Source organism: Mesoplodon bidens, assembly GCF_964165515.1.
Source record: "Mesoplodon bidens genome assembly, chromosome: X".
NCBI lineage: Eukaryota > Metazoa > Chordata > Mammalia > Artiodactyla > Ziphiidae > Mesoplodon > Mesoplodon bidens.
The window spans coordinates 114,131,521-114,158,382 of record NC_138163.1 but is presented as its reverse complement, the minus strand read 5'-3'; the positions used below and the strand labels follow the sequence as shown (position 1 = coordinate 114,158,382).

Sequence of the window (26,862 nt, the reverse complement as noted above, 5' to 3'; positions counted from 1 at the left end):
ATCCTTCTCAGGGATAACAGAAAAGTGCGGAACTTGGTCTGAGGGGGAGGTCCCAGGGCAGCAGAGGGGGGAACCTTAGGCCTTCGCGTGAGTGAGATTTAGGGCACTGAGTTAGAACCCTGAGTGGGATCACCATCATATGGTCTCAGCCTGCCTGACACAGTTGTCACTCATGGCATGGCAGGTGTGGCCAAGTAAGGCCACCCTCACCTCCTCCTAGTGGATCTCAGGGAAATAAGAGCCTTCCTCTGAAGAGATGTGCTCAGGTCGAGAAAGAGGGGAGCCTCAGGCCCTGCCAGGAGTCAGATCAAGGAAACTGAGTGAGGACTGAGAGGCCCACCCACTCTTGGATAGAGGGGAAAACTGGCCCTGCGCCTGCACTCAAGACTTAAATCCCCAGGGAAGGGTGTGAGGCTGAGCAACAACCACCACCCCCATCGGTGTTTTCTTTAGTTCACTTTATTGTTTTTAAAGCAGTTTTAGGTTCACAGCAAACTGGAGCAGAAGGTACAGACTTCCCATGTACCCTCCTCCCTGACACAGCGCACACCGCCCCCCGCTACCAACACCCCCCATCAGAGTGGGCCGCTCGCTGCGATCTGTGAAGCTGCATTGACACATCATTAGCACACAAAGTCCAGAGTTACCTTAGGCTTCATTCTTGGTGTTGTACGCTTTGTGGGTTCCGACGAACGTGGGATGACTTGTACCTACCATCATAGTGTCATACAGAGTAATTTCACTCCCCTGAAAATTCTCTGTGCTGTATTCATCCCTCCCTGCCCCCAACCCCTGGCAACCACTGGTCTTTTTACTTTTTCTGTAGTTTTGCCTTTTTCCAGGATGTCCTGTAGTTGGAATCACGCAGCATGTCGCCTTTTAAGATTAGTTTCTTTCACTTAGTCGTACACATCTAAGGTTCCTCCATGTCTTTTCACGGGTTGATAACTCAGTTATTTCTAGCACTGAACAGTATTCCATTATTTATCCATTTACCTGCTGAAGGACACCTTTGTTGCTTTTAAGTTTTGGCAATTATGAGTAAGGCTGCTATAAACATCGGCGTGCAGGTGTTTGTGTGGATGTAAGTTTCCAACTCATTTTGGTAAATACCAAGGAGCATGATTACTAGATTGTATGGTAAGAGTATGTTTAGTTGGTGTTTTAAAAAAGCAACTTATCGAGGTAGGATGGACACACGAAAACCGTACATATTTAATGAATACAAATTGATGAGTTCGGAGATAGGTATCCACTTGTGAAACTATCAGTCACCACAGTTTATGCCATAAACATATCTATGACCTCCAAATGTTTCCTCCCACCCTTTTTATTGTGTGTGTGTGGTAAGAACACTGACCGTGAGATTTAACCTGTTAGAAAGTGTACCGTATAGTTTTCTTAACTGTAAGCTCTATGCTGTATAGTAGATCCCTAGGACTTACCTTGCATAACTGAAACTTTGTAACTTTTGATGAAAACCTTCTCATTTTCCCCATCTCCATAGCCCCTGGCAACCACCACTCTACTCTCTGCTTCTCTGACTTTGACTGTTTTAGATTCCTCATATAAATGACATCATGTAGTATTTGTCCTTCTGTGTCTGGCTTATTTCACTGGAACATAAAGTTCTCTAGATTTATTCACGCTGTCATAGCTGGAGAAGTTAGCTTCTTTTTAAAGCTGAATGATATTCCGTTGTATGTATACTTTACACTTCCTTTATCCGTTCATCCATCGGTGGACATTTAGGTTGCTTCCATAGCTTGGCTGTTACGACTCATGCTGCAGTGAACATGGGAATGCAGGTATCTCTTCAAGGTCCTGATTTCAATTCCTTTGGATAGTAGTGGGATTGCCGACAATATCATATGCTATTTTTGATTTTTTTGAGGAGCCTCCATACTGTTTCCCATAGTGGCTGGACCAATTTACATTCCCACCAACAGTATCGAATACGTTTAGTTTACTAAGAAGCTTGCAAACTGGCTTCCAAAGTGCCTATACCATTTGCATCACCACCGACAATGCAAGCGTTCTTATTGAATCACACCCTCACCAGCGTTTCCTGCTGTCAGTCCTTTGGATTTTGGCATGTAGTGGTATCTGGTTGTAATTTTAAGTTGCAGTTCCCTAATGGTATATGATGGTGCGCACCTTTTCGTATGCTTGTTTGCCATCTGTACATCTTCCTCAGTGAGGTATCTGTTCATATCTTTTGTCCATTTTTTTAATCGGGTTGTTAGTTTCCTTCTTATTGAATTTTAAGAGTTCCTTGTATATTTTGGATAAAAGCCTTCATCAGATCTGTCTTTTCCAAATATCTCCTCTGAGACTGTAGCTCATCTTCTTGTTCTCTTGATGGTGTATTTTTGCAGATTAGAAGTTTAAGGGAATGAAATCTCGCTTGTCAATTATTTCTTTCATGGATCCACATCCCATTTTATATGAGTTCTGGAAGGAGGTGAGATCCTCGGTCTGAAGGTCCAGCCCCCAGTGAGCAAAAGGAAGAGTCCATGACCCTGTGCGGTATCCAAGCGAGGACTCCAAATGACCACTTGGGATCTGACAAGCTCAGGACAGAGAGGTTACCCATGGAGCTTTAACTGCTGGGTTCCCCCTGATAAGAGTGGTGGGCTGAGGTGCCCCTGTCACTTCCTTCTTGTGGGTCCCGGAGAGCTTCGGGGTGTCAACTTTAGAGTCACAGAGAGGGGAGTTTCCAGGCCTTGCCAAGAGCTGTCACGATAATCCTGAAGCTAAACACAGAGGACTCCCTACACTGAAAAACACAAGTGGCCCCACTATCAACCCTGCTGTCACCCTAGTCAGTAAAACACAGGGCAGGCAGGCTGCAGCCTAAGGCTCACCGTTCCTCCACTGGGTTCTCGGGGACAGGTTGACCAGGAGAACAAGAGCCCTGCAGAGTCCTAGGGCAGTGCCCTCAAGGGAACCTGCAGAGATGGACTTGGTTAAAGCTTATGTGGAATCTCCCTGCTGAAGGTCCTCACACCATCTCATTCTCCCTCCTCTTCCCTCCTCCAAGTGCGGGCATCACCCACACTCCTGCCTGCTGTTCCTGATCACACTCATCATTCCCTAGGGTCACAAGAGTAAACTCAGTGCTCGTGAGAAATGCCAGCATGCCCGGGGTGAGACCCAGGATCTCCAGGGTGCTCAAACCACTCAGCAGGAAAGAGTCCCCCTTCTCTTCCTCTCCTGTTTTGGGGATGTTTCCTTGGACTCCCCTGTGGCTGGCATTCCTAGGAGCCTCAGAGATCCACATCCACCATCATTACTTCTCAGCTGTTCCATGCACAATGTCTGAAAAAGATGTCAAGAGCCAAGATGAGAAAGTGCACGTCGCTCTAAAGCCTCAACCTCCACTGAGAGCTTCCGGAAAGACCTTCTAACCAGGAAGGCAGGGATGTTGATGCAATTCCTACTGCAGAAATATAAAAGAGCCCATTATGAAGGCAGACATGCTGAAGGTTGTCAACAAAATGTACAGGGAACAATTCCCCGAGATCCTAAGGAGAGCCACTGAGCACACGGAACTGGTCTGTGGCCTTGACTTGAAGGAAGTCAAGCCGAGTGGTCACTCCTATGCCCTTGTCAGCAAGCTAGACCTCACCAACGATGGGAGTCTGAGCAGTGGCTGGGGGTTTCCGAAGGATGGGCTCCTGATGCCTCTCCTGGGTGTGTGATCTTCTTGAATGGCGACCGTGCCTCTGAGGAGGAGATCTGGGGATTCCTGAATATGAGGGACGTCTATGGTGGAAGGAGGCATTCAATCTTTGGGGAGCCCAGGAAGCTTATCACAGAATATTTGGTGCAGGAAAAGTGCCTGGTGTATCATCAGATGCGTGACAGCGATCAAGAGCCCAAGCTGAAACCAGCAAGATGAAAGCCCTGGAGTGTCTGGCCAGGGTCACTGATCGGGTCCCCACTGCCTTCCCATCCTGGTATGAAGAGGCTTTGAGAGATGAGGGAGAGAGAGCCCGAGCCAGGGCTGCAGCCAGGGCTGGCACTACTGCCACGGCCAGTGCACATCCCAGGGCCACATCCAGTCGCTCCTGTCACCCCTAGTGAGGTAGAGGCCGATTCTTCACTGTGTGGTTGGAAAAGCCTGTTAACCAGTGTTCCTGATATGCATAAATTCCTGTTGACTTATTTTTTTGGTAATTTTCAAGTGATTTTCTTTTCAAAAGAAAGTTTATTTAGATTCAGAACGTAAGCTTATGAGTGACGTGGGTCACACACTTATTGCTCTTTATCAGATTTAGAAGTAAGAATTTTGTTTTTTGAAATACAAATTGAAAAATTTTAAATCATCTATGTGATCCAGAACAAGACTGCATGGAATTGGAATAGGGATATCCTTGGTAATGTGAAAGAAGTCCACGGTAGAATAGGATAAGAAGATAGAGAAAAAAAATTAAAGCTGTTCACTTATGGGTTTGGTGTACTCCATCCAGTCTTTCTTTTCCAAAATTTAAAAGATATACACCTTTTAAATTTAGGAAAAGATATATACCTTTTTGCATTTAGGATGTGCTTAAATTATTCAAGAAAATATGAGTTTATGGGACTGTAAATTGATGCAGCCACTATGGAAAACAGTATAGAGGTTCATCAAAAAATTGAAAATAGAACTACCATGTGATCCAGCAATTCCACTCCCGGAAATTTATCCGCAGGAAAAGAAAACAACAACTTTTTGGAAAAGATATCTGCACTCCCCCCATATTCATTTATTTACCATAACCAAGACATGAAAACAACATAAGTGTTCATTAATGGATGAATGGATAGAGAAAATGTGATACACACTCACACACACAGTCACACTCTCACCCTCCCTCGTATATTATTCAGCCATTAAAAAAAATAAATAAATAAAAGGAAATCCTGCCATTTGCAATAACACAGAGGGACAGACAAAGACAAATACTATATGATCTCACTTATATGTGGAAATTTAAAAAAAAAAACCACCCAGAGATACAGAGAACAGATTGGCGGTCGCCACAGGTGTGGGGTGGAGGATGGATGAAATGGGTGTAAATGGCCAAACGGTACAAACCATTTACAAAATAAAGAAGTCCTGGGGATGTAATGTACAGCATGGTGACTATAGTTAATAATACTGTATTGTATATTTGAAAGTTGTTAAGAGAGTAGATCTTTTTTAATTGAGGTATAGTTGATGTACAATATTTTATAAGTTTCACGTACGCAACAGAGTGATTCACGTGAATTTTTAAAGGTTATATTCCATTTACAGTTATTATCAAATATTGGCTATATACCCTTTGTTGTGCAATATATCCTTGTAGCTTATTGATTTTATACATAGTATTTTGTACCTCTTAATCCCCTATCCTTCCCCTGCCCCTCCCCCTTCCCTCTTCCCACTGGTAACCACTAGTTTGTTTTCTATATCTGTGAGTCTGTCATATTTCCCTTGTTTGCTTTATTTTTGCAATTCTCCATATAAGTGGTATCATACAGTGTTTTTCTTCCTCTATCTCACTTGTTTCACTTAGCATAATACCCTCCAGCTCCATCCATGTTGTTGCAAAATGGCAAAAGTTCATACTTCTTTTATGGCTGACTAGTATCCCATTGTGTGTGTGTGTGTGTGTGTGTGAAGAAGATGTGGTATATACATCTTGGCAATTGTCAGTAATGTTGCTATGAACATTGGGGTGCGTGCATCTTTTCGAATGAGTGTTTTTTTCCTTTTTTAACAGTAATTTAGAGTTTATTCTAGCTATAATGCAGGTTATTCTGACTTTAAGGTAGCATACATGGCATACCTCTGAGTCCGTTCCTGGGAAATTCTTTTGTACTTCTCTCTCTCTGTTTTATAGATCCATGCAGTGTATGACACTAGGGGGGGTCATCTGGGTTTGGATCATATAGCAGTGAACAAATGGATGAGAGAACTTTCGAAACAATGAAAGGAGGAGGCCACTGTGATCTTAGAATATTGAGACAAATGGTGCCATTAGTGTTAACGTTTGAATGATAAATTCTTGTTGCAAATGCAACCTTAGGTAGTTTGAAGGGGTAGTCTGTAGGAAAATGAATTGTCAAAAGGAATCCACCACCTTGATATGGGTTTTCACTAGCTTCCATAATTGTGGCTTGCCAATGAAACATATTATCCCCAGCTGGACCTGCAGAACGGTGTGCTGGAGGGTCAGGGGCCAAATCACTAAGTTCCTTATTAATCCCTTTCAGCACCATGGTCTGTGCTTTTCCTCTGGCCCCTCACGGTCTTGGTTTGTACTCAATGATCCGGCCAAAACTCTTGATTATCCGGGCGGCTGGGAAGGACTGTCTCTTCATCCTATCCTGGCTCTGCCAGACACAGGCACCTTCTTACTAAACAGAGAGGTGGGACTGGGAGGGTGGGGGTCAGAGGCATGTAGACGAAGCTGTGGGGGAAGGGTAGATGAGCGGTGGAAACCCTTAGACTCAGAGAACCATGGAGAGCCTGAAGGAGACCATCCAACTTAGTGAGGGGGTGGGGTTGTTGTTTTTTGTTTGCTCGTTTGTTTCTTTTGGATACATACCCAGGAGTGGAATTGCTGGGTCATATGGTAGCTCTATTTTTAGTTGCTTGAGGAACCTCCATACTGTTTTCCACAGTGGCTACACCTATTTACATTCCCACCAACAGTGTACAGATCTCCACGTGCTCGCCAGCGTTTGTTATTTCTGTTCTTTTTCATGATGGCCATTCTGATAGGTGTGAGGTAATACCTCATTGTAGTTTTAGTTTGCATTTATCTGATGATTAATGATGTTGACCATCTTTTCATTTGCCTGTTGGCCATCTGTATGTCTTCTTTGGAAAAATGTCTATGTAGGTCTTCTGCCCATTTTTCTGATTGGGTTATTTGGAGGTTTTTTAACTGTTATATGAGCTGTTTATATATTTTGGATGTTAACCCCTAACTGGTCATATCATTTGCAAATATTTTCTCCCATTCAGCAGGTTGTCTTTTCATTTTGTCAATGGTTTCCTTTGCTGTGCAAAAGCTTTTAACTTTAATTATATTCCATTTGTTTATTTTTGCTTTTATTTCCTTTGCTTTAGGAGACAGATCCAAAAAAATATTGCTATGATTTATGTCAAAGAGTGTTCCACCCATGTTATCTTCTAGGAGTATTATGGTTTCCACTCGTATATTTAGGTCTTTAATCGGTTTTGAGTATATTTTTGTATGTAGTGTTAGAGAATGTTCTAATCTCATTCTTTGACGTGTAGCTGGACAGCTACACGTCAAAGAATGAGACTAGAGCATAAACAGAATTTGGCGATACAACAAAAGTAAATATGCATTTACATTTGAGCCAGTAACTCCAATTTTTCAGAAATTAACCCCAAAGACACATCCACAACAATGTGAAAATACCGCGATGTCCGTGAATATATTAATTGAAAAAAAACATGGTATATTCACAGAGTGGAGTACTATACTGTGTAGCTTTCAAAAAGAATGAGCATGATCTTTGTAAACTAATATGGGGTGCTTCCAGGATAGATATGGATAGAGATATATAAAAGAATGTGTGAGTTTTGGGCTAATGTCAATGATAACCCAGCCCAGTGCCTTCCCATCCTGGTATGAAGAGGCTTGGAGAGATGAGGAAGAGAGAGACTGAGCCAGAGCTGTAGCCAGGGCTCATACTGCTACGCCGGCCGGTGGGTGTTCCAGGGCATGTCCCAAAGCTCGTCCCGTCCCTAGTGAAGTCTGAGCAGGTACTTCACATTGTATTTAAAGAAAGCAGTCAGTCTTCCAACCAGTGGAGGGCCAAGGTGTGGCTCATGGGAACACAACATATAATATATGTGTGTTCCTGGACAATATGCACAAATCGGAGATTTTTCTTTTTTCTATTTTTAAATGTTGTTCCTTTCAATTAAAGATGTGTTTAGCTTCAGAGTCTAAGTTTATTAATGACATGACTCACACATTTAGTGCAGCTTATCAGGTTGAAGAATAAGAATTTTGGTATTATGTAACACGAACTGGAAATCCTTGAATCATTTCTTGTCATTCGGAACATTGGAATATGGATTTTTTGTGAAAAAGGAAATTATTCCACAGTAAAGTCTGTGTGATCATGAGATACAGAAAAAAAAAAATCTGAAGAGGTATTCACTTCTTGGTTTGTTTTATTCCTTTTAGTCTTTCTTTGTAAAATTGAAGTATATATACCTGGATTCGCTTAGCTTATTTAAGAATGTGGGAATACTGTGAAATCACAGTATTTTGCCTTCTTGCACACGTGCTCTTTTTTTCTTAATTTATTAACTTATGCATTTTTGGCTGTGTTGGGTCTTCGTTGCTGCAAGGGCTTTCTTTAGTTGCGGCGAGTGGGTCTACTCTTCATTGCGGTGCACGGGCTTCTTACTGCGGTGGCTTCTCTTGTTGCAGAGCACGGGCTCTAGGCACGTGGGCTTCAGTAGTTGTGGCACGTGGGCTTCAGTAGTTGTGGCTCACGGGATCTAGAGCGCAGGCTCAGTAGCTGTGGTGCACGGGCTTAGTTGCTCCGCGGTATGTGGGCTCTTCCCGGACCAGGGCTCGAACCCGTGTCCCCTGCATTGGCAGGCGGATTCTTAACCACTGTGCCACCAGGGAAGCCCTGATCTTTAATTGTTCAAATATCAACTTAGCGTCTGCTCTTCAGAAGGCTTTTGGATGGTACTGGGGATGCTAAGAAACATAGACCCAACCCCTGCCTGTAGAATTCTAGAGTCTAAGAGCAGCATTCCTATAAAGCAGCTGGTGAACAAAGATCTAAAGATAAGGGGTAAGAAGTGGGGGTTGAGGGGTTCCTCATGAGGAGTCTAGTGTAAATGTCCTGATGCAAGGCACTTTGAGACTTTAGGACAATAAAAGTCCTGCAGTGGGAGATAATTTTAAGTTAGGCCGTATGGTGAGCCAGCCAGCGAGGCTGTGGAAACACTGGACAGGGGCCAGACCCTCAGATGGTGGGTCTCAGAGTTAAGAGACTTAAGCCTGGAATGGAAAACTGCCCTTAACAGTTACTTTGAAATCACGAGTAAACCAGAGAGAAATCTCCACCCGGGGCAGGGATGGAACGTGCCCCGTGCTCCTGTCCCAGTGCAGGTGAACACAGTACACAACCTAGGTGTTTTATGCGCATCACCTCCAAGGAGTGTCTTTGAGATAAAGGTGACAGGAGTCTGAAACTGGAAACTCAGAAGCCAGTGGGCTGATACTCTTTGCTGGGGGACAAGGAGTCAGAGCCCATTCTATTAAAAGGGCCTTCGCATTCAGGTTTTTTGTTGGTTGTAATTCCGCAAAGTCTACGAGAGGTGTAGATTTTCGGTAACGGTGAAGTTAGTGACAATAGGGGTTGTTTAGCTTAGATGAAAGGGCAGCTTGGAAGGCAGAAAGAGTTAGTCTTGGAAGCAAATTCTAGCATATTTGAATTTCATTCAGTTGGAATGAAAATATAATTTTCATATTTGATTTATTGAGGAAATTGAAGATTCTTTGTATACAGCATTTTGGACTGATTTGGTGTTCCATGTCCTAGAATGCCACATATTCTCTGATATCTCCTGGATTTAAAAATTCCTTCAGGGTGGGTGGCATCGTCTGTGGACCAAATAATCATAATCATGGTAGAAACAGACATTGTGTATGGTCTCAATGTGGTCCAGGCGCTGTGCCAGGTGCTTTATACATTACCTGCATGCCACTAGCCCTGCAAAATAGGGCTTAACAAAGCCACTTCACTTGAGGCTCCCAGAGCTTGGTGATGGACCTGAGTTCACACGGCTACTAAGTCACATGGCAGGGACCGGACCTCTGGTCTGAATTTGTCCCGAGCTCGCGCCATTCCACTCCTCCCAGCCTGAGGCTGATCATGAGTCAGTTAATTCGCTGTCTTCTGCCACTTCAAAATGTATCTTGAGTGATGAAAAGAAGGACTCTGTGACCAGAACACTGGATTGGAATACATACCCACAGCAGGACGAATACCGAAATAAATGGGAGATATGAATAAAGGAGAGAACGAGATAATGCTCAGTAACAATATGGTCATCTGCATGTGCAAAATCAGATGCCCTCTCAGATGATCGGGGGCTTACAAGATTATCTGGCTCTATCCTTCTATGCAGAAAGTAAATATTTTAGAACTACCCTAAGTCTGGCTGGTGAAGAGAAGGAATATATCAGCTTTTTTTCTCTGACAGCATAACATCTGTCCTGAGTTCCTTAATTTGTGCTGCATTTTCCTAGTCTTACATCACTTTCGGGACAGAGACCCCTGTTCTCCCAAGATTTGCAATAGGGTAACTGGTCAAGTGTTTGTAGGAGTATGCGTTTCCCAGGAAGCCTTTCATCAAGAGACAGAAGCAGATATAAGAAGCCCCATGAATGAGGACTGAGGAGACAGTCACCCCTGAATATAGGAGTTATCCAAAGACGAAGGAGAGTGAGCTCAGTTCCGTAGAAGGAGGAGTGCCAGGCTCTGTTAGATGTAGTGAGCATGTTGAGTGAGGAATCATGGAAGGACCCAGCCAGAACAGTGAGGTCCTATAGAGTTGCATCCCTGCTGCCTGTTCTTGGAGGCCCCAATGGACTATGGTCGTATGAGGATCACCCCTGACTTTCAACTTGGAATTCTTAGGAGAGTAGGACCTTGATGTAAGACAAGCAGCTTCAGGAGAGCAGAGAGTGGAGTTACAGGACTGATCAGCATAAAGGAGGCCGCGGAAACATCTCTGATGCTGTCAGCCCCAGGAAGCTCTGGCCATAGATGTCAGGTTGATTTCAGCCTGGAAAGTCTCAGTGAGGTGAGGGTCTCTGTCCAATGGGGTTGGCCTCAGTTTTGTAGAGAGAGCGATAGAGACCTGAGCCCTAACAAGAATTCATGTGACGATGCTGAGTGTTATGAGGGGACCCCCAAAAGCAGAGGGGGCCAAATAGAATTCTGTACACTTCTTAGCCCTGGGAGACCCAGAAGAGCTACCGCTGAGTCATCCCCTCATTCCACCCGTGTGATGTCAGGGAGGGAAGGGCCTCATCTAGCAGGGCCGGACTCCAGCTCTGCAGAGGGGGACGTGTTGGCCATAACCAGAGTCAAGGTGAGGACCCTTAGTGCTAATGAGGGGGTCTCTCCCCCAAGCAGGGAGGCTCACAGGGTGGCGCCCGTCTTGTCAGGCAGAGATGGTCCGAGCAGCGCCCTGACTTCCCCCCGCTAGGGCCTCGGGGAGGTGAGGGCTTGGTTCGGAGGCTGGAGGACCCGGGACCATAGAGGGAGGGGTCCCGGGCTCTGATAGACGGCACCGGCAGGACGCAGGGACGCTGACCCCTGAACAGTGGGCGTCCCTGCAGAGTCCCGCCCCTGCCGTCAGCCCTCGGAGACCCCACGCAGGGCCGGATGTGGCTCGCCCCGACTTCCGCTTTGGAAGCGAGGAGCCCGACCGTCAGCCGTGGCGTTGGTTTGTTCGGCCGAGTGTGGGTTTTGAGGACTTGTCCGGAGCCACGGTGAGGACCTGAATGTAGCCTGAAGGGACCTTCCCTCCCCCCTCCCCCCTCCCCCCATAACAAAGGTGACCCCCCGCCTCCCGGCCCTGCCTGCCATCAGCAGCGTGAGACCCTGATGTGACCTATGTGCCAGAGGAGTCCTGTTGGAGTTGCCGTGTGGAGGGCCTCAGGGAGTGGAGGGCCTTTGTCTAGAGGGGGCGGCTTCTTAGGCAAAGGGTGTAGTCTTGTCCCCAGCAGGTGAAAAGTGGGACCTTCCGAGCTAACGAGGGTCCCTCCTTCCGAAAGGCGTGACTGCACGGAGCCCCCTCCCGCCTTCACTCGTGCGATGCTCTAGAGTAATTCAGGCTGAGAGAAGCCCTCATTTCTGCCTGGGGTGGGAAGTGGGGTTGGGGGGCTAGGGGACGTTCGGGTAGAGAAAGGCCTTTATGCAAAGGGGGCAGGACTTCCCTGTTGGTCCAGTGGTTAAGACTCCTCGCTTCCACTGCAGGGGGCGCACCTTCGATCCCTGGTGGGGGAACTAAGATCCCACAAGGCCACACGGTGCGGCCAAAAAGAAAGGGCAGGGGCATGGACCTAGAGGGTGTTATGTACGCTAAGTGAAATAAGTCAGACCGAGAAAAACAAATACCGTATGATTTCACTTACATGTGGAAGCTGAAAAACAAAACAAATGAACAAACAACAGAAGAGAAACAGTTATAGATAACAGAGAACAAATGTGGTTGGGGGGAGGAGAGAAATTAGGTGAGGACAGTTAAGGGGTACAAACGACCAGTTACAAAGTCAATGCGTAATGGGTGTGAAATGGAAAAAAACAGGTAGTTGGGTGGGTGGATGGATGGATGGATGGATGGATGGATGGATGGATGGATAGATAGATAAGGCCACCCCATTAAGCTTAGGGAGGAGACTTGGCCCTGAAAGAAGCAGAGGTAGGACCATCCGTGCCAGTAAGCAGACCTCTCGTGAAAACAGGGAACTGCACAAATCAGCAGCCCTGCTCTCAGATCTGGGAGTCCCCAGATAAGGTAGCCGGGACGTGGAGCCCCCGACTTGTCTTCTAGCTACTCAAGGAGGTGAGAGCTTCGGTCTGAGGCATGCAGATTCGTGTCAGTGGAGGGAGGAATCCCAAACCCTACCCGGACTGGACGCCAGAGTCCTGAATGAGGACTGAGGGAGCCACCAACTCCAGAACAGTGGGGTCGGAGAGTCCCACCCTTGCTGTTAGCAGGCATAGCCGAGCCCCAGATCAGCTTTGGCGGAATGAGGCTCAGTCTGAGTGTAAGCTCGGGTCCCAGGAAGATGAGGACCTTTTCTGACAGTCACGGGCGCACGTCAGCAGAGGGCAAAGTCTCAGGCAGGGTGCAGAGTCAAGGTGAAGCTCCTGAGTGAGGAAATGGAGACTGCTCCTTACACAGTGGAGAGAGCTGCCTCTAATGCCGCCCCTACCGTTAGCCCCGGGAGGCCCAGGGCAGAGCTGGCAGGCTCAGGTGCCCCCTAACTTCTGCCTGTGGGGTCTGAGGGCGATGAGGGCCTTGGTTTAAGGGCTGGCTGCCCGGTTCAGCAGAAGAAGAGGAGTCCCAGGCCATGATCGATGTCAAGGCACAAATTCTATGTGAGGAAGGAGACAACCGACTCCCCCAGAACAGAGGAGACCACACACAGTGCCACCTCTGCCTTCGCCCTGGGAAGCCAGGTTTCGAGCTCTCAGGCTGAATTGCCCTCTCAGTTCCTCCAAGGGTGGTCTCAGGGACGTCAGGGTTTGGGTCTAATGAGAGAGGCCTCATTCAACCTAGGGAAGGAGCCTGGTTCCTAACAAGAGTCAGGGTGGTAACACCGAGTGAAGATGAGGGAACCCCACCCAGAAAGAAGTGAACCACATAGAATCTCATCCCTACTCTCAGACCTGGGAGGGAGACTCAGGCCTGGTGACCTGATGAATATCACTCCCTTTTTCCCGGACCATGGCAGGGAGGTGAGGAAGCTCGTGGATGGGAGTATGGGCTGAGGTCAGCAGCCGGAGGATTTCCCGGTAATGCCAGGAACCAAGGAGAGGAGCCTGAGAATTGAGGGGACCACCTACGCCACAATAGTGAGGGCCACAGAATCTCTGCCTGCCTGTCAGCATTGCAAGTCCACACACCGTTGTAGGTAGAGAGACAAGAAAATTTTCTTTCTAGTGGGTCTCGGGGAGTTGGGGGGCCTTAGTACGAGGGGATAGACTTCAAGTCAAGACACAGAGGATGTCCAAGTCCTGCTGTGCGTCAGGGTGAGGACACTGAGGGATGATGTAGATGAACACCCACCCAAAGCAGTGGGGGCCCACAAACTCCGCCCCCCTCGGCCCTGGGAAACCCCAGGTAAGAGGTAGCCTGATGTGTCACCCCTCACTTCCAGCCCCAGGGAGCCAGGCAGATGTGGGCCTTGATCTGAGGCCCGAAGACTCAGGTGGGCTGAGGGAGGAGAGTAGATGCCGTCAGAGTGAGGGCGAAAGAGGCCAACGACGCCGGAACAGTGGGGTCCCGCGGGGTCCAGCCCCTGCTACCAACCCAGGGAGGGCATGGACGGGGGTGAACGGAAGGGGCCCACCCTTTCTTTCATCTCGGGGATCTCAGGAAGGTGAGAATCTTAAGGTAATGCAGGCGAACTCAGGTCAGCGGAGGGAGGATTTCCGGGGTTTGCCAGGACTCACGGAGAAGATGCTGAGGACTGTGGGGAACTCCACCCCCATGCCAGCGGGGACCCCGCTGAGTCCCTCTGCATTGTCGTTCCGAGGCGCCCCCGGGCACAGATGTCAGGCAGAAGTGCCCATCCGTTCCCCAGTCGGAACTCACAGGGAAGTAAGCATCTTGGTGTGATGGGTCAGCAGAGGGAGGAACCGTAGACCCTCCCCTGAGTGAGAAATGGGGACCGTGAGGGAGGAGCCCGCGTTATAGGGCCTCAGCGTGCCTGCTGCAGCTTCAGCCTCTGGACGCTAGGGACGCTGTGGCCAGGTAAGGCCATCCTCACGTCCACCGTTCGGTCTCAGGGAGCTGTGGGCCTTACTGTGAGGAAATGTCCTCAGGTCCCCCAGATCCTCCCAGGAGACCCAGTGGGGACCGTGCATGACGACTGAAGGTAGCACACCCCCCTTCCACCGAATCAAAGGAATAATAAAGAGTCCTGCCCAGGCCTCTGCTCAGCCCTTGAAGGCCCAGAGCACGGTTGTCAGGCGGAGGCTCCTCATTTCTGTGTATCATCTCTAAGGGAGATGAGATCCTTCGTCTGAAGGTGCCACACCAGGGGCAGAAGCACAGCGGGGGTGTGGGGGGTCCCAGACCCTTGGTATCGACAAGATGAGGACGCTGAATGGTTGAGGACCAACGAGTTCAGGACAGAGCAGGCCCCACAGCACTGTCAGCGCTGTGCACCCCGACAGTGTCCATGACTCAGTTCCTTCTCGTGGGCCCCGCGGAGCTTTGAGGTGTCTCCTTTAGAGCAGCACAGGGAAGAGGTCCCGGCCCTACCAAGAGTCGATGTGACAATCCTGTTTGTGAACGAAAGGGACCCTTGGAACCCAGAGAGGGCCTACCCTACAGGATCTGTGGTCACCGCCGTCAGCCACAGGCAGGGCTGGCAGGCTGTAGCCTGAGGCTCACTCACTGTCGCTTCTTACGCTGGGTTCTCAGGGGACAGGCTGAGCAAGAACGAGGGCCCAGTGGTTCCTAGAGCAGAGCCCTCAAGGAAACGTGCGGAGCGGCCTTCTTCAAGTCAGGGTGGTACCTCCCTGCTGAAGGTGCTCACACCCTCTCACCTTCCCTCCTCCAGGTTCCAGCATCACCTGCTCTCCTGGCCACTCCCCCGCTTGCTGTCCCTGCCCATAGTCATGCCTCGGGGGCAGAAGAGTAAGCTGCGTGCCCGTGAGAAGCGCTGCCAGGCCCGGAGGGAGGCCCAGAATCTCGGGGGTGCTCAGGCCACTGCAGCAGAGATAGACGAGTCGCCCTCGTCCCCCGCTTCTGTTTCTCAGGGTACTCCCCCGAGCTCCCCTGCTGCTGGCACTCGCCAGGAGCCTCAGGGAGCCCCAGCCACTAGCTCTCGTGCTGCAGGGGTTTCAGGCCCAGGATCTGATGTACGTGCCAAGGGCCGGGTTGAGGCAAGGAAAAATTCCTCCCGGGCCTCAACCTCCCGTGAGAGCTCTCAGAGAGATCCTCTAACCAAGCAGGTGGGAATGTTGATAGATTTCCTGCTGGAGAAGTATACAGTGAAAGAGCCCATTATAAAGGCAGACATGCTGAAGCTTGTGAACAAAAGGTACAAGGGGAAGTTCCCCGAGATCCTCAGGAGAGCTGCTGAGCGCGTTCAGCGGCTCTTTGGTCTTGACTTGAAGGAAGTCAAGCCGAGTGGTGACTCCTATACCCTTGTCAGCCAGCTAGATGTCAGCGATGATGGCAGTCGGAGCAGTGGCAGGCGGTTTCCGAAGAGTGCGCTCCTGTTGCCTCTCCTGGGTGTGATCCTCTTGAGTGGCAACCGCGCCTCTGAGGAGGACATCTGGGAATTCCTGAGTAAATTCGGTGTTTATGATGGAAGGCGGCACTTAATCTTTGGGGACCCCAGGAAGCTTATCACAGAAGATCTGGTGCAGGAAAAGTACCTGGTGTATCGTCAGGTGCGCCACAGCGATCCCCCGCGCTATGAGTTCCTGTGGGGCCGGAGAGCCCGCGCTGCAACCAGCAAGATGAAAGTCCTGGAGTTTGTGGCCAAGGTCACTGGTGTGGCCCCCAGTGCCTTTCCAGTCTGTTATGAAGAGGCTTTGAGAGCTGAGGAAGGGAGAGCCGAGGCCAGAGCTGTAGCCAGGGCTGACACTACTGCCACTGCCGTGTGCGTCCCAGGGCCACGTCCAGCCTCTCCTCACACCCCTAGTGAGGTCTGAAGCCCAGCCATTCTTCACTGTGTGGTTGGAAAAGCCTGTTAACCGGTGTTCCTGATATGCTTAAATAACTTGTTGACTTTTTCCTGCATTTTTAATTGGTGTTGCTTTCAACAGAAAGTTTATTTCGATTCAAAATATAAGTATGTGAATGACGTGGATCACACACTTATTGCTGTTTGTCAGATTTAGGAGTTAGAATTTTGTTTTTTGAAATGCGAATTGGAAATCCTTAAATCACTTTTGTGGTCCAGAACAAGAATAACATCACTTTAGGATACGAATATCCTTGGAAACATGAAAGAACACCACCCTAAAATAGGATCAGAAGATAGCTAGGTAGCTAGATGGAGAGATAAGATAGATAAGACAGAGAGCTAAAGTAAAAGTTGATCAATTCTTGGTTTGCCTTACTCCATTTAGTCTTTCTTTTGTAAATTTAATAAAAGATATAGACTGGATTTGCTTATGGTTTTCAAGAATGTTTGAGAATATAAATTCTAGCAAATGATTTGTTCATGCCTCTTATTTCACACAAACATTAACTGAGCATCTGCTCTTAAGAAGTCTCTGTGCTTGTACTGGGGATGTTTAGTCAGAAAAGTCCTAGCCTCTGCCCATGCAATTACAGTTTCGCAGAGAAGCTATTATTATGTGGAAAAGGGTGAGATACTCTCTACTTCGAAGAGCAAGTAAAAAAGCAGGGTAAAGAGGGGGTGGAGAGAACATATTCCTTCGTTTTCATTGTTAAAAGCAGAATTTTGGCTGATTGGGAGGATTTTTTCCAGCTAGAATGCTGCATATTCTCTGACATCCCTTAGATGTAAAAAAAAAAAAAAAAAAAATCCCAGCTGGATTGATGGTAACATCTGAGGTCAAGATAATCATAGTAATAACTGCCATTCCCTAATGTCTCAGTACAAGACAGGCACAGTGACAGATGCTTTCCATACATCACATATATTCCACCAGTCCTACAAGACTGGTCTTATCAAACTCACTTCACAGGGAAGAGCCTGAGGCTCATAGAGTTAGAGTTTGGTAATGTGCCAAAATTCATAAGGCTGGTAAATGACAGGGGTGGGACTAGACTCCTGGTCTAAATTACTGTAGAGCTCGTACTGTTGTACTCCTCCTACCCTGAGACACACCCTGTGTCTTTTATTTCAGTTGTTTTCCCAGTCCTTCAAACTTTGTCTTAGGTGATAAAAAGAATGGCCTTGTGCTCAAACTACTGGACTGGAATACGTAGCCAGAGCAGTAAGAATACCAAGATATTTGAGAGGTATAAATAAATGAATGAAAGAGACAGTATTCGGTGACAGTATAAGCACCTACATTTGCGATGTTAGATAACCTCAAAAGACTAGGGGCTCTCAAAATCATCCTCACAGTCTCTTCCCTGTAGAAAGTAAATCTATCAGAACAGAAGTGACGTGGGAATCTTCATCTGGCTGATGAGATAGAATCGATCAGTGTACTTTTTTTCCCTGACAGGCTACCACCACCTGTTCTGGGACTCCTGCCTTGTCCTATAGCTTCCCCATCTCACATTACTCCTGGGCCAGGGACCCATTCTCTGTAAGGTTTGCAGAGCGAAAACTGCTCAAGAGTTTGCAGAGATGTGCAATTTCCTCAGCAGGCTTTAATCCAAGAGATAGAAACCAAGACGAGGGCCCCGTGTAGGAGGACTGAGGAGACCAACACCCCAGAATATTGGGGGGTGGTCACTGGGACACCATTCCTGTCTGCTCTCAGACACAGAGGGTCTCAGGCAGACCTGTTAGGCTAACCGTACCCTCACTTATTCTTCAGGCTTCTTGGGGCCATAAGAAATGTGTCTAAGGGCAGAGTTCTCAGGTTGGTAGAGGAGAGCGTGTGAGTCTCTCACAGAAATGACAGTGATAAAGCTGAAGAAAGACCCAGCCAGAGCAGTAGGGTCCCATAAAGTCCCATCCCCTGTAGCAGCCCCTTGAGGTCCAGAACAGTCCTGGCTGCTTGTGACTAACACTTTGAACTCAGGTCGCGGGAAGGTGGGGACTTTGGGGATCAGCAGAGCCCTCAGCCTTAGATCAGCAGAGAATGGAGTCCCAGGAAGTGTGCAGAGTCGTAGTGAAGACCCTGTCTGTGGACATGGGGACCACTCAGTCCACCACTGACAGGGCTACACTTAGCCCCTCCTCTGCTGTTAGGTCTGGGAGGCATAGGCAAGAGCTGGCAGGGTCAAGTGCCCCCTGACTTCTGCCTGCAGGGTGTCAGGGAGGTGAGGACCTTGGTTTCTAGGCTGGCTGTTGAGCAGAGAGTGGAATCCCAGGCGTGACAGTGTCAAAGTAAAAGTCCTGTATGAGGAGTGCGGCAACCAACTACCCCGTCACACATATATCCTTAGAAAGTCCCGCGTCTGTAATTGGCCTTGGGAGGCAATAGACAGGGCTTTCAGGCTAAGTTTATCCCTTACTGCCTGAAGGAGGATGGTTTCAGGGACTTAAAGTCCTTGGACTGATGGGGGAGGCCTCATTCAGCAGAGGAAGGGTACCCAGTTCCTAACAAGAGTCAACATGATGACACTGACTGACAATGAAAGGATCTCTCCCAGAAAGAAGGGGACCACAGAGAGCACTGTCCCTGTTGTCAGACCTGAGGCTATGTCACTTAGGCATGGTGACATGATGCGTCATACTCACTTCCTCCCAGAGCTCTCATGGAGGTAAGGAACCTCATTAAAATCCATGTGCTCAGTGGCTCTCCTTAGGGTCTCAGGGAATTGTTCCCTGTACATTTTGTTGACAACCTTCAGCATGCCTACCTTCATAATGGGCTCTTTTATATTTCTGCAGTAGGAATTGCCTGCCGATGCAGGGGACGCGGGTTCATGCCCCAGTCCGGGAAGATCCCACATGCCGCGGAGCAGCTGGGCCCATGAGCCATGGCCGCTGAGCCTGCGCGTCCAGAGCCTGTGCTCCGCAACGGGAGAGGCCACAACAGTGAGAGGCCCGCGTACAGCAAAAAAAAAAAAAAAAAAAAAAAAAGCCTGAGCATAGTATACGGTAGGTACCTTATATTTAATCAATAAAGACCGAAAGAAAGACTATAAATAAGGAAAAGATCGTCAATTTGTGGTTTGCCTAAATCCTTCTCATGTTTCTTCTTGTAAAAGTAGAAGTTATACACCTGGATTTGCTTAGATTATTCAGGAATATAAATAAGTTAAATTTTAATGGATTAGGCCACATGCTTACTCTTTTTTAATTTCCCAATCATTAATTGAGAATGAGCTCTTTGGAAGGCTTCATACTAGTACTGTGGATGCTTCCCCCTGCCACCCACCCCAAAAAGCCCCCAAACAACAACCACCACAAAAACAAGATCTAGCCCCTGCCCATTGAATTTTAGAGTCTAGGAGCTGCTATTATAAAAAAAAAAAAGATGGTGAGATACACTCTACAACCTACAGAACAAGTAAAATGTAGGGGTAAAGAGGGCGGGCAGTTGGAGCTGAAAGCAATCAAGTGTAAATGGCCTGAGGCAAGGCAGTTTGGAGCCTTAGGAAAATGCCAAGCCTTCAGTGAGAAGTAATTTTAAGTGAGGTTGCCTGGTGGGCTAGATGAGACTGTGGGAGCGGTGAGCCCGGCCAGACCCTCAGATGGAGGGCCTCACAGAATCCAGAATCCACTGGGCTGGCAATCTTTACCCTGGGTTGGGGGAGCCAGAGACCTCGCCATTGAAAGGGTACTCAATTGTTCTATGTTGTGTGTAATTTGGCAAATTGTAGGCAAGTTCTAGATTTTTGTTGGTAGTTAAATAAATGGAAATCATGGTTATTTAGAAGAAAGGGTAGCGGGTAGGGAAGATACTGGTCAATGACAAAAATTCTAAGGGCTTTGAGTTGTTTCCAACTGGGAAAGATTCTCCCACAAGCGCATTACGTATTATATCCTCTGGTGTGGATGTTACATGATTGTCCTTGCTAGGCAGCATTTTAGTTAATTGTGATTTCTTTGTCTTGCTGTTTGGTTAATGTGCTCAAGTTCATGGGGCTAGTGAAACAGCAGGTAAAACAACTGATCAGCTTAAACTGGTTTTGCCTCCTTAAATAGGGTGTTGAGTAATCAAACCTTGAGTTATTTTACAGAGACAGAACTGCACATCTCCAAGAAGCAACCCATGACCCCAGGATGACCTTCCGTCTGCAGAACTCAGAGAATAGAAATGTTGCCTGGAGAGCCCGTGAAAGTCCTTCAGTTAAGGAAAAGCTGGCCTCCAGCAGCATGTGTAGCTTATATGGACTAATTCAAGACTAGCCAATTAGCTTCCAAGTTTGAAATTACCCTAACCCCTTAAATTTCACCCAGACCGCTGGATTGAGGTGAGATTTGAGAGCCTTGTCTCCTGTGTTAGTCGGCCTTGCAGTAAAGCTCTTTTCTCAAAAACTGTTGCCATAGTGTTGGCTTCTGCGCACACAGGGCAGTGAGCCCTTGTTCAGTAAGTTTTGGCAACCCAGGTGAGATTTAGGTCTTGTGACCGCCTGCCTGAGGCACTGTAGCCCCTGGCAGAGTGTGGGCCCTCGGCACCAACCTTGAGTAGCCACCTAGACTGAATTTGTCTAGAAGGTCGGCTTTTGGGTTCCTGCTTCCCCGCCATGGCGCTCCAGGCTCCTCGGGCTACTTTCACTTTTGAGAAAAGAAACAGCTCCTGGATCAGACGTCTTTTGGGTGAGTAACCTTGTTAAAATGTGCCTGTACCTAAATTGTCTAATAATCTCGTCGGAATTGTGGGTTAGAGTCCTGCCTGGTGGGGGGGGAGTTTTTTTTTGGTCAGGATAGAGTCCAGGTTAGAGTCCTAAGGCTAGGATCATGGGCTAGAGTGCCACCCGCAGAGAGACAGTACAAAAGGTTACAGATGCTGAGGTACTCAAAGGATTGGGTTGAAGTCCCAGGCCTTTGGATTTGTTTGCCTATGTTTGTTTAGGTCTGACTGTTACATTTGTTAGGATTGGCTAATGGGAGTTGGCTACTGGATGACTGTGGCAAAACGTTATTAAACCTGATTGATATTAATGAGGGTCCTCTGACTCAGGAGATAAAAGACCTTGCTCCTGGACTGGAAACCTTGCTTTACAGGGTGATGGGGTTTTTCACCCATGCCTGAGATGATTGCCCAGAGGTGGTGTTACACGTGTATATTCCTTTTTTATTATTATTTGTTTGTTTTATTGGAGAATAGTTGATTTACAATGTTGTGTTAGTTTCAGGCGTACAGCAAAGTGAGTCAGTTATACATATACATATATTCTTTCTTTTTCAGATTCTTTTCTCATATAGGTTATCACAGAATATTGAGTAGAATTCCCTGTGCTATACAGTAGGTCCTGGTTGGTTATCTGTCTTATATATAGTAGTGTGTATGTTAATTCCAAGTTCCTGATTTATCCATTGCCCCCACCACGTTTCCCCTTTGGTAACCATAAGTTTGTTTTCGATATCTGTAAGTCTGTTTCTGTTTTGTAAGTAAGTTCGTTTGTGTCATTTTAAAAAACTAGATTCCACATATGAGTGATATATGATATTTGTCTTTCTGTGTGACTTATTTCACTTAGTGTGATAATCTCTAGGTCCGTCCATGTTGCTGCAGATGGCATTCTTTCTTTCTTTTTTTATGACTGAGTAATATTCCGTTGTATATATGTACCACGTAGTTTTTATCCATTCCTTTGTCGATGGACATTTAGGTTGCTTCCCTGTCTTGGCTATTGTAGATAGTGCTGCAGTGAACATTGGGGTACGTGTACCTTTTCAAATTATGGTTTTCTTTGGATATGTGCACAGGAGTGGGACTGCTGGATCACATGGTATTTTTTTTTTAATTTTATTGGAGTTTAGTTGATTTACAATGTGTTAGTTTCAGGTGTACAGCAAAGTGATTCAGTCACACATATACATATATTCGTTCATTTTCAGATTCTTTTCTCATACAGGTTATCACAGAATAGGTCCTCGTTGGTTATCTGTCTTACATATAGTAGTGTGTATGTTAATCCCAAGCTCCTGATTTATCCACCCCTCGTGCCCCACGTTGCCCCTTGGGTAACCATAAGTTTGTTTTCGATATCTGTAAGTCTGTTTCTGTTTTGTAAATAAGTTCATTTGTGTCATTTTCTTTTTCAACACATTTTTTTAACATCTTTATTGGAGTATAATTGCTTTACAATGGTGTGTTAGTTTCTGCTTTATAACAAAGCGAATCAGCTATACATACACATATATCCCCGTATCTCTTCCCTCTTGCATGTCCCCTGCATTGGCAGGCAGATTCTTAACCACTGCACCACCAGGGCAGTCCCGGAATAAAGTTTTTGTCTCAAAAGCCAGTGCCATAGTATTGGCTTCTATGCATGTCAGGCAGTGAGCCCTTGCTGGGTAACACTAGTAAATGACAGGCCTGGGACTAGACTCCTGGTCTGAATTCCTCTAGATCTCACACTGTTATACTCCTCTTGGCCTAAAGCAGAGCTTGTATTCCTTGACACTCAAATGTATCTGGGGATAAAGATAAGGACTGTGTGGCTAAAGAACGGGATTGGAATCTATCCAAAGCATTGAAGAATACCTCAGTAAATGCCAGTTAGGAATAAGGAGGAGGAACAGGAATAAGGAGAAGAAACAGATGCTGCTCAGTGACAGTAGGATCATCTCTATATGCAGTGTCAGACAACCTCAGTCAGGGGAAGCACAAAACCATCCTGGGCAGCTCCTTTCCTTTAGAAGTATGCACATATCTCAGATGCTGTGAGTTGGGTTCTAGGTCACCGCAATAATGCGAATATTGCAATAAAGTAAATCCCATGAGATTTTGGGTTTCCCAGTGCTTATAAAAGTTGTTAATCCTATTGTACACTTACTAGACAGTGTCTAAAAAAAGGCACACATCTTAATTTAAAAATACAAAACAGTTACAATAATAACAAAGATAACTGAGCAGAGAACCCTAAGAAAATAATGGAAGAGTTTAAAATATTTCAAGAATTAACAAAATGTGGCCCAGGGACCCCACGTGAACACATGGTGTTGGGAAAACGGCGCCCATTCACATGTTCAATGCACGGTCACCACAAACTTACAATTCGTAATAAAACAGAATATCTGTGAAGCATGATTAAGTGAAATACGATAAAAAGAGGTATGCCTATAAATCAGTTAAAACAAGTCACAGGTGAGGCTAATTCTGGCTATTGAGAAGGACAGGTTAGCATTCTTTTTCTCTGGGAGCCCACCCCTGTCCTGGGCCCCCTGCCTTATGTTGCATTTTCCCCATCTCACGTCAAGTCTGGGACATGAAACTACAAGGTTTGCATTAGGTACACTGCTCAAGAGTTTGCAGGGATGTGGCATTCCCCAGGAACCTTTTAATCCAAGAGATAGACAAAAGGAACACGCCCCCACCCCCCGAAATGAGTGAGGACTGGAGAGACAACCACGGCAAAATATAGGTCATTCAGAGACCTGCCCAAACGTTCTCTCAGACCTAGAATGCCCAGGCAGGGCATCCTCTCTTATAAGTCTCATAGTTCTCAGCGAGGTCAAAGTCTTGGTCTAAGAAGAACAGCCTCAGTTCAGTAGAGGGAGAAGCTCAGGTTGGAGGGTCAGGGAGGATCAGGTCCCAGGACTGGCCAGGAGTACGGTGGGGTCCCTGAGTGAGGAAAGAGGTATCACTAGACCCACAAATGAGGGGGCTTTACAGACCCCTGCCCCCATTCTTAACCACGAGAGGCCCCAGGCAGCAGAGCTCTAGGGATGAGAAGCCTCCTCGTTTCTATCTGTCTGGTCTCGGCGAGGGAAGGGCTTTGTCTATCAGGATCAGCTCCCACTTCTGCAAGGGAAGGGGTCTTGGCCATAACCAGACAAACCAGGGTCAGGGTGAGGACCTCAGTGCTAATGAGAAGGTCTCTCTCCCAAGGAGGGAGGCTCACAGGGTGGCGCCCCTCTTGTCAGGCAGAGATGGTCAGAACAACGCCCTGCCTTCCCCACTAGGGACTCGGGGATGTGAGGGCTTTGTTTGGAGGCCGGAGGACTCGGGACCACAGAGGGAGGGGTCACGGGCTCTAATAGACGGCACGGAGAGAACCGCGAGGGAGGATCAAGGGGCGGCTGACCTCTGAACCCCGGGGTCCCGTAGAGCCCCGCCCCTCGCGTCAGCCATTGGAACCCCACGCAAGGCAGCCGTTAACCGAAGTGGCTCGCACACTTCTGCTCCGGGGGCGAGGAGCCGGAAGGTTGTCCACGGCGTTTGTTCGGCCAAGGGCGGATTCCCAGGACTGATCTGCAGTCAAGGTGAGGACCTGAATGCGGACCCAAGGGACCCTTCCCCCTTCCCGTAACACAGGTGACCCCCACAAATCCCGCCTCTGTGATCAAATGTGGAAGGTTCCCGAAAAGCTGTTAGGCTGAGTTCTGCCTGGAAATTCTCAAGGGGGAAAGCCTTAATCTAAGAGAGAATTTCCCGATTCTGTACATGAAGGAAACCTAGGCCCTAAGTGAAGTCAAGGCGGGGTGGGGGCGGGGCCTGAGTGCTAATGAGGGAGTGGAGATGGCAACAGAGCCGCACCCATGCACTCAGTTCCCGGAGGCTCCAGGCCCGGGGGGCGGTCATAGGTAGCAGGCCCGGACTTCCCCCCCCCCCACCCCCAGGAGCTCAAGGAGGTGAAGCTTGTGGGCACAGTTCGGTAAAGGGAGGAGTCCCAGGCTCTGACAGATTCCAAGATGGGGGCTCTGTATGTAGGACCTAGGGACCGCCGGCTCCAGAACACTGGAGTGCCACAGACCCCCGCCCCTGCTGTCAGCTGTCGGAGACCCTGAGTAGTCGTGGCCGGATGTGAGTCATCCTGACTTCGGCTTCAGAGGTTCCAGCAAGTGAGAACTTTGATCTGAGGGCCATGCCTCCGGCCGGGCAAGAGAAAATTCCCAGTGCTGGCCTGGAGTCAAGGTGAAGACTTTGAGTGGGGAGTGAGGGGTACCACTCGGCCCGTAACAAACTGCGCTAAGTCTCGCTGCTGCTGTAGGCCCTGGGAAGCCCCAACAGAGCCCTCCAACCGAGTTCTGCCTGAGATGTCTCGGGGATGGGAGGGCCTCGGTCTAGGGAGTAGCTCCGTCTTGCAGAGGGAGGATACCTAGGTCCTAACAGAGGTGAAGGTGAGGACCCTAAATACTAATGAGGGGGCCTCTCCCCATTTAGGGGTGGCATCACAAAGCAGCGCCCCTACACTTGTGGGAGGCTCCAGCCAGGGGTAGTCATATATGTAGGACCCTGACTTTCCCCTCTAGGGACTCGGGGAGTTGAGGGCTTTGCTCTGAGGCTGGACTGCCCAGGTTACTGGTGGGAGGAGTCCTAAATCCTATGCAGAGTTCAGGTCAGAGACCTGAGTGAGGACTGAGGTGAACACCGACTCTAAAATGTAGGGTCTCATAAATTCTGCCCGTGTTCTGAGTAGAAACCCAGAGTATCTGTCAAGCTGAAGCCCTCTTCTCACTTGTCTGGAGAGTTCAGAGATGTGAGGGTGTTGGACTAATTGAACAGCCTCGAGTCTGCAGAGGGAAGAGACCCAGGGCTTTCTAGGAGTCAGGGTGAGGACCCTGAAAGAACAGTGATGATACCACTCACCCACAAACAGAGGAGACTAACAGAGAGGGCCCCCCCTCCTTGCTTGCAGCGCTGGGGAGCCCAGGTATGGAAGTCAGGTGTATGTGAGCCCTCCTTTTTTTCTGATGGTATGAGATTGGTGAGAGCCTTTGAGAAGAGGTACATCAGATCAGACGCAGGTATCCCAGGCCCTACCTGGAGCCAAGGCAAGGACCCTGAATGAGGACTGAGGACCCCAAGGAGCCCAGGACAGAGTCCCATAGAGCTGTCAGCTGTGGGTGCCCCCCTGCAGGGGCGCTGGGCTGAGGTGCCCCTTCACTTCTTCTTAAGGTATCCCAGGAAGATGAGGACCTGGGTCTGAGGTATAAATTTAGAGCAGCGCAGAGGAGGGGGCCCAGGCCCTGTGCAAAGTTGATACGATGGTCCTGAATATGAACTGAGGGGACCCCAATGCTCCAGAGTAGAGGGGGCTCCACAAGGACTAGATAATTGCCCACTGCTGCTCTCGGCCCCAGTAAGCACCAGGCAGGGCTGGCAGGCTGCAGCCTGAGGCTCACTTTAATTATTTCCACAGGGTTCTTAGAGGACAGGGTGATGAGCACAGGAGTCCTGTGTGTTCGCAGAGCAGTGCCCACACGGAAACCTGCAGAGTGGCCCTCTTAAAGGCAGGGGGGTACCTCCCTGCTGTAGGCGCTCACACCCTCTCATCCTCTCTCCTCTCTGCCAGATCACCCGCTGTCCTACCTGCATTCCTGCCTGTTGTCCCTGACCACAGTCACC

At 48.1% G+C, this 26,862-nt stretch overlaps 1 protein-coding gene and 1 pseudogene across 2 annotated transcripts; one reads left to right on the top strand and one right to left on the bottom strand.

Moving 5' to 3' along the window:
* Window positions 1-5,785: 5,785 nt before the first annotated feature.
* Window positions 5,786-6,252, bottom strand: LOC308609455 (ubiquitin-conjugating enzyme E2 D3-like; annotated as a pseudogene). Its single transcript has one exon. The product of its transcript is annotated as a ubiquitin-conjugating enzyme E2 D3-like (transcript).
* Window positions 6,253-14,103: 7,851 nt separating this feature from the next.
* On the top strand, window positions 14,104-24,823 carry LOC308609454 (melanoma-associated antigen B1-like; the record flags this gene model as incomplete). The annotated part of the gene is made up of 3 exons (XM_081223117.1): window positions 14,104-14,162; window positions 15,351-16,400; window positions 24,622-24,823. The coding sequence occupies 3 exons, from the start codon at window positions 14,104-14,106 to the stop codon at window positions 24,821-24,823; spliced, it is 1,311 nt and encodes a 436-aa protein (XP_081079243.1).
* Window positions 24,824-26,862: the final 2,039 nt, after the last annotated feature.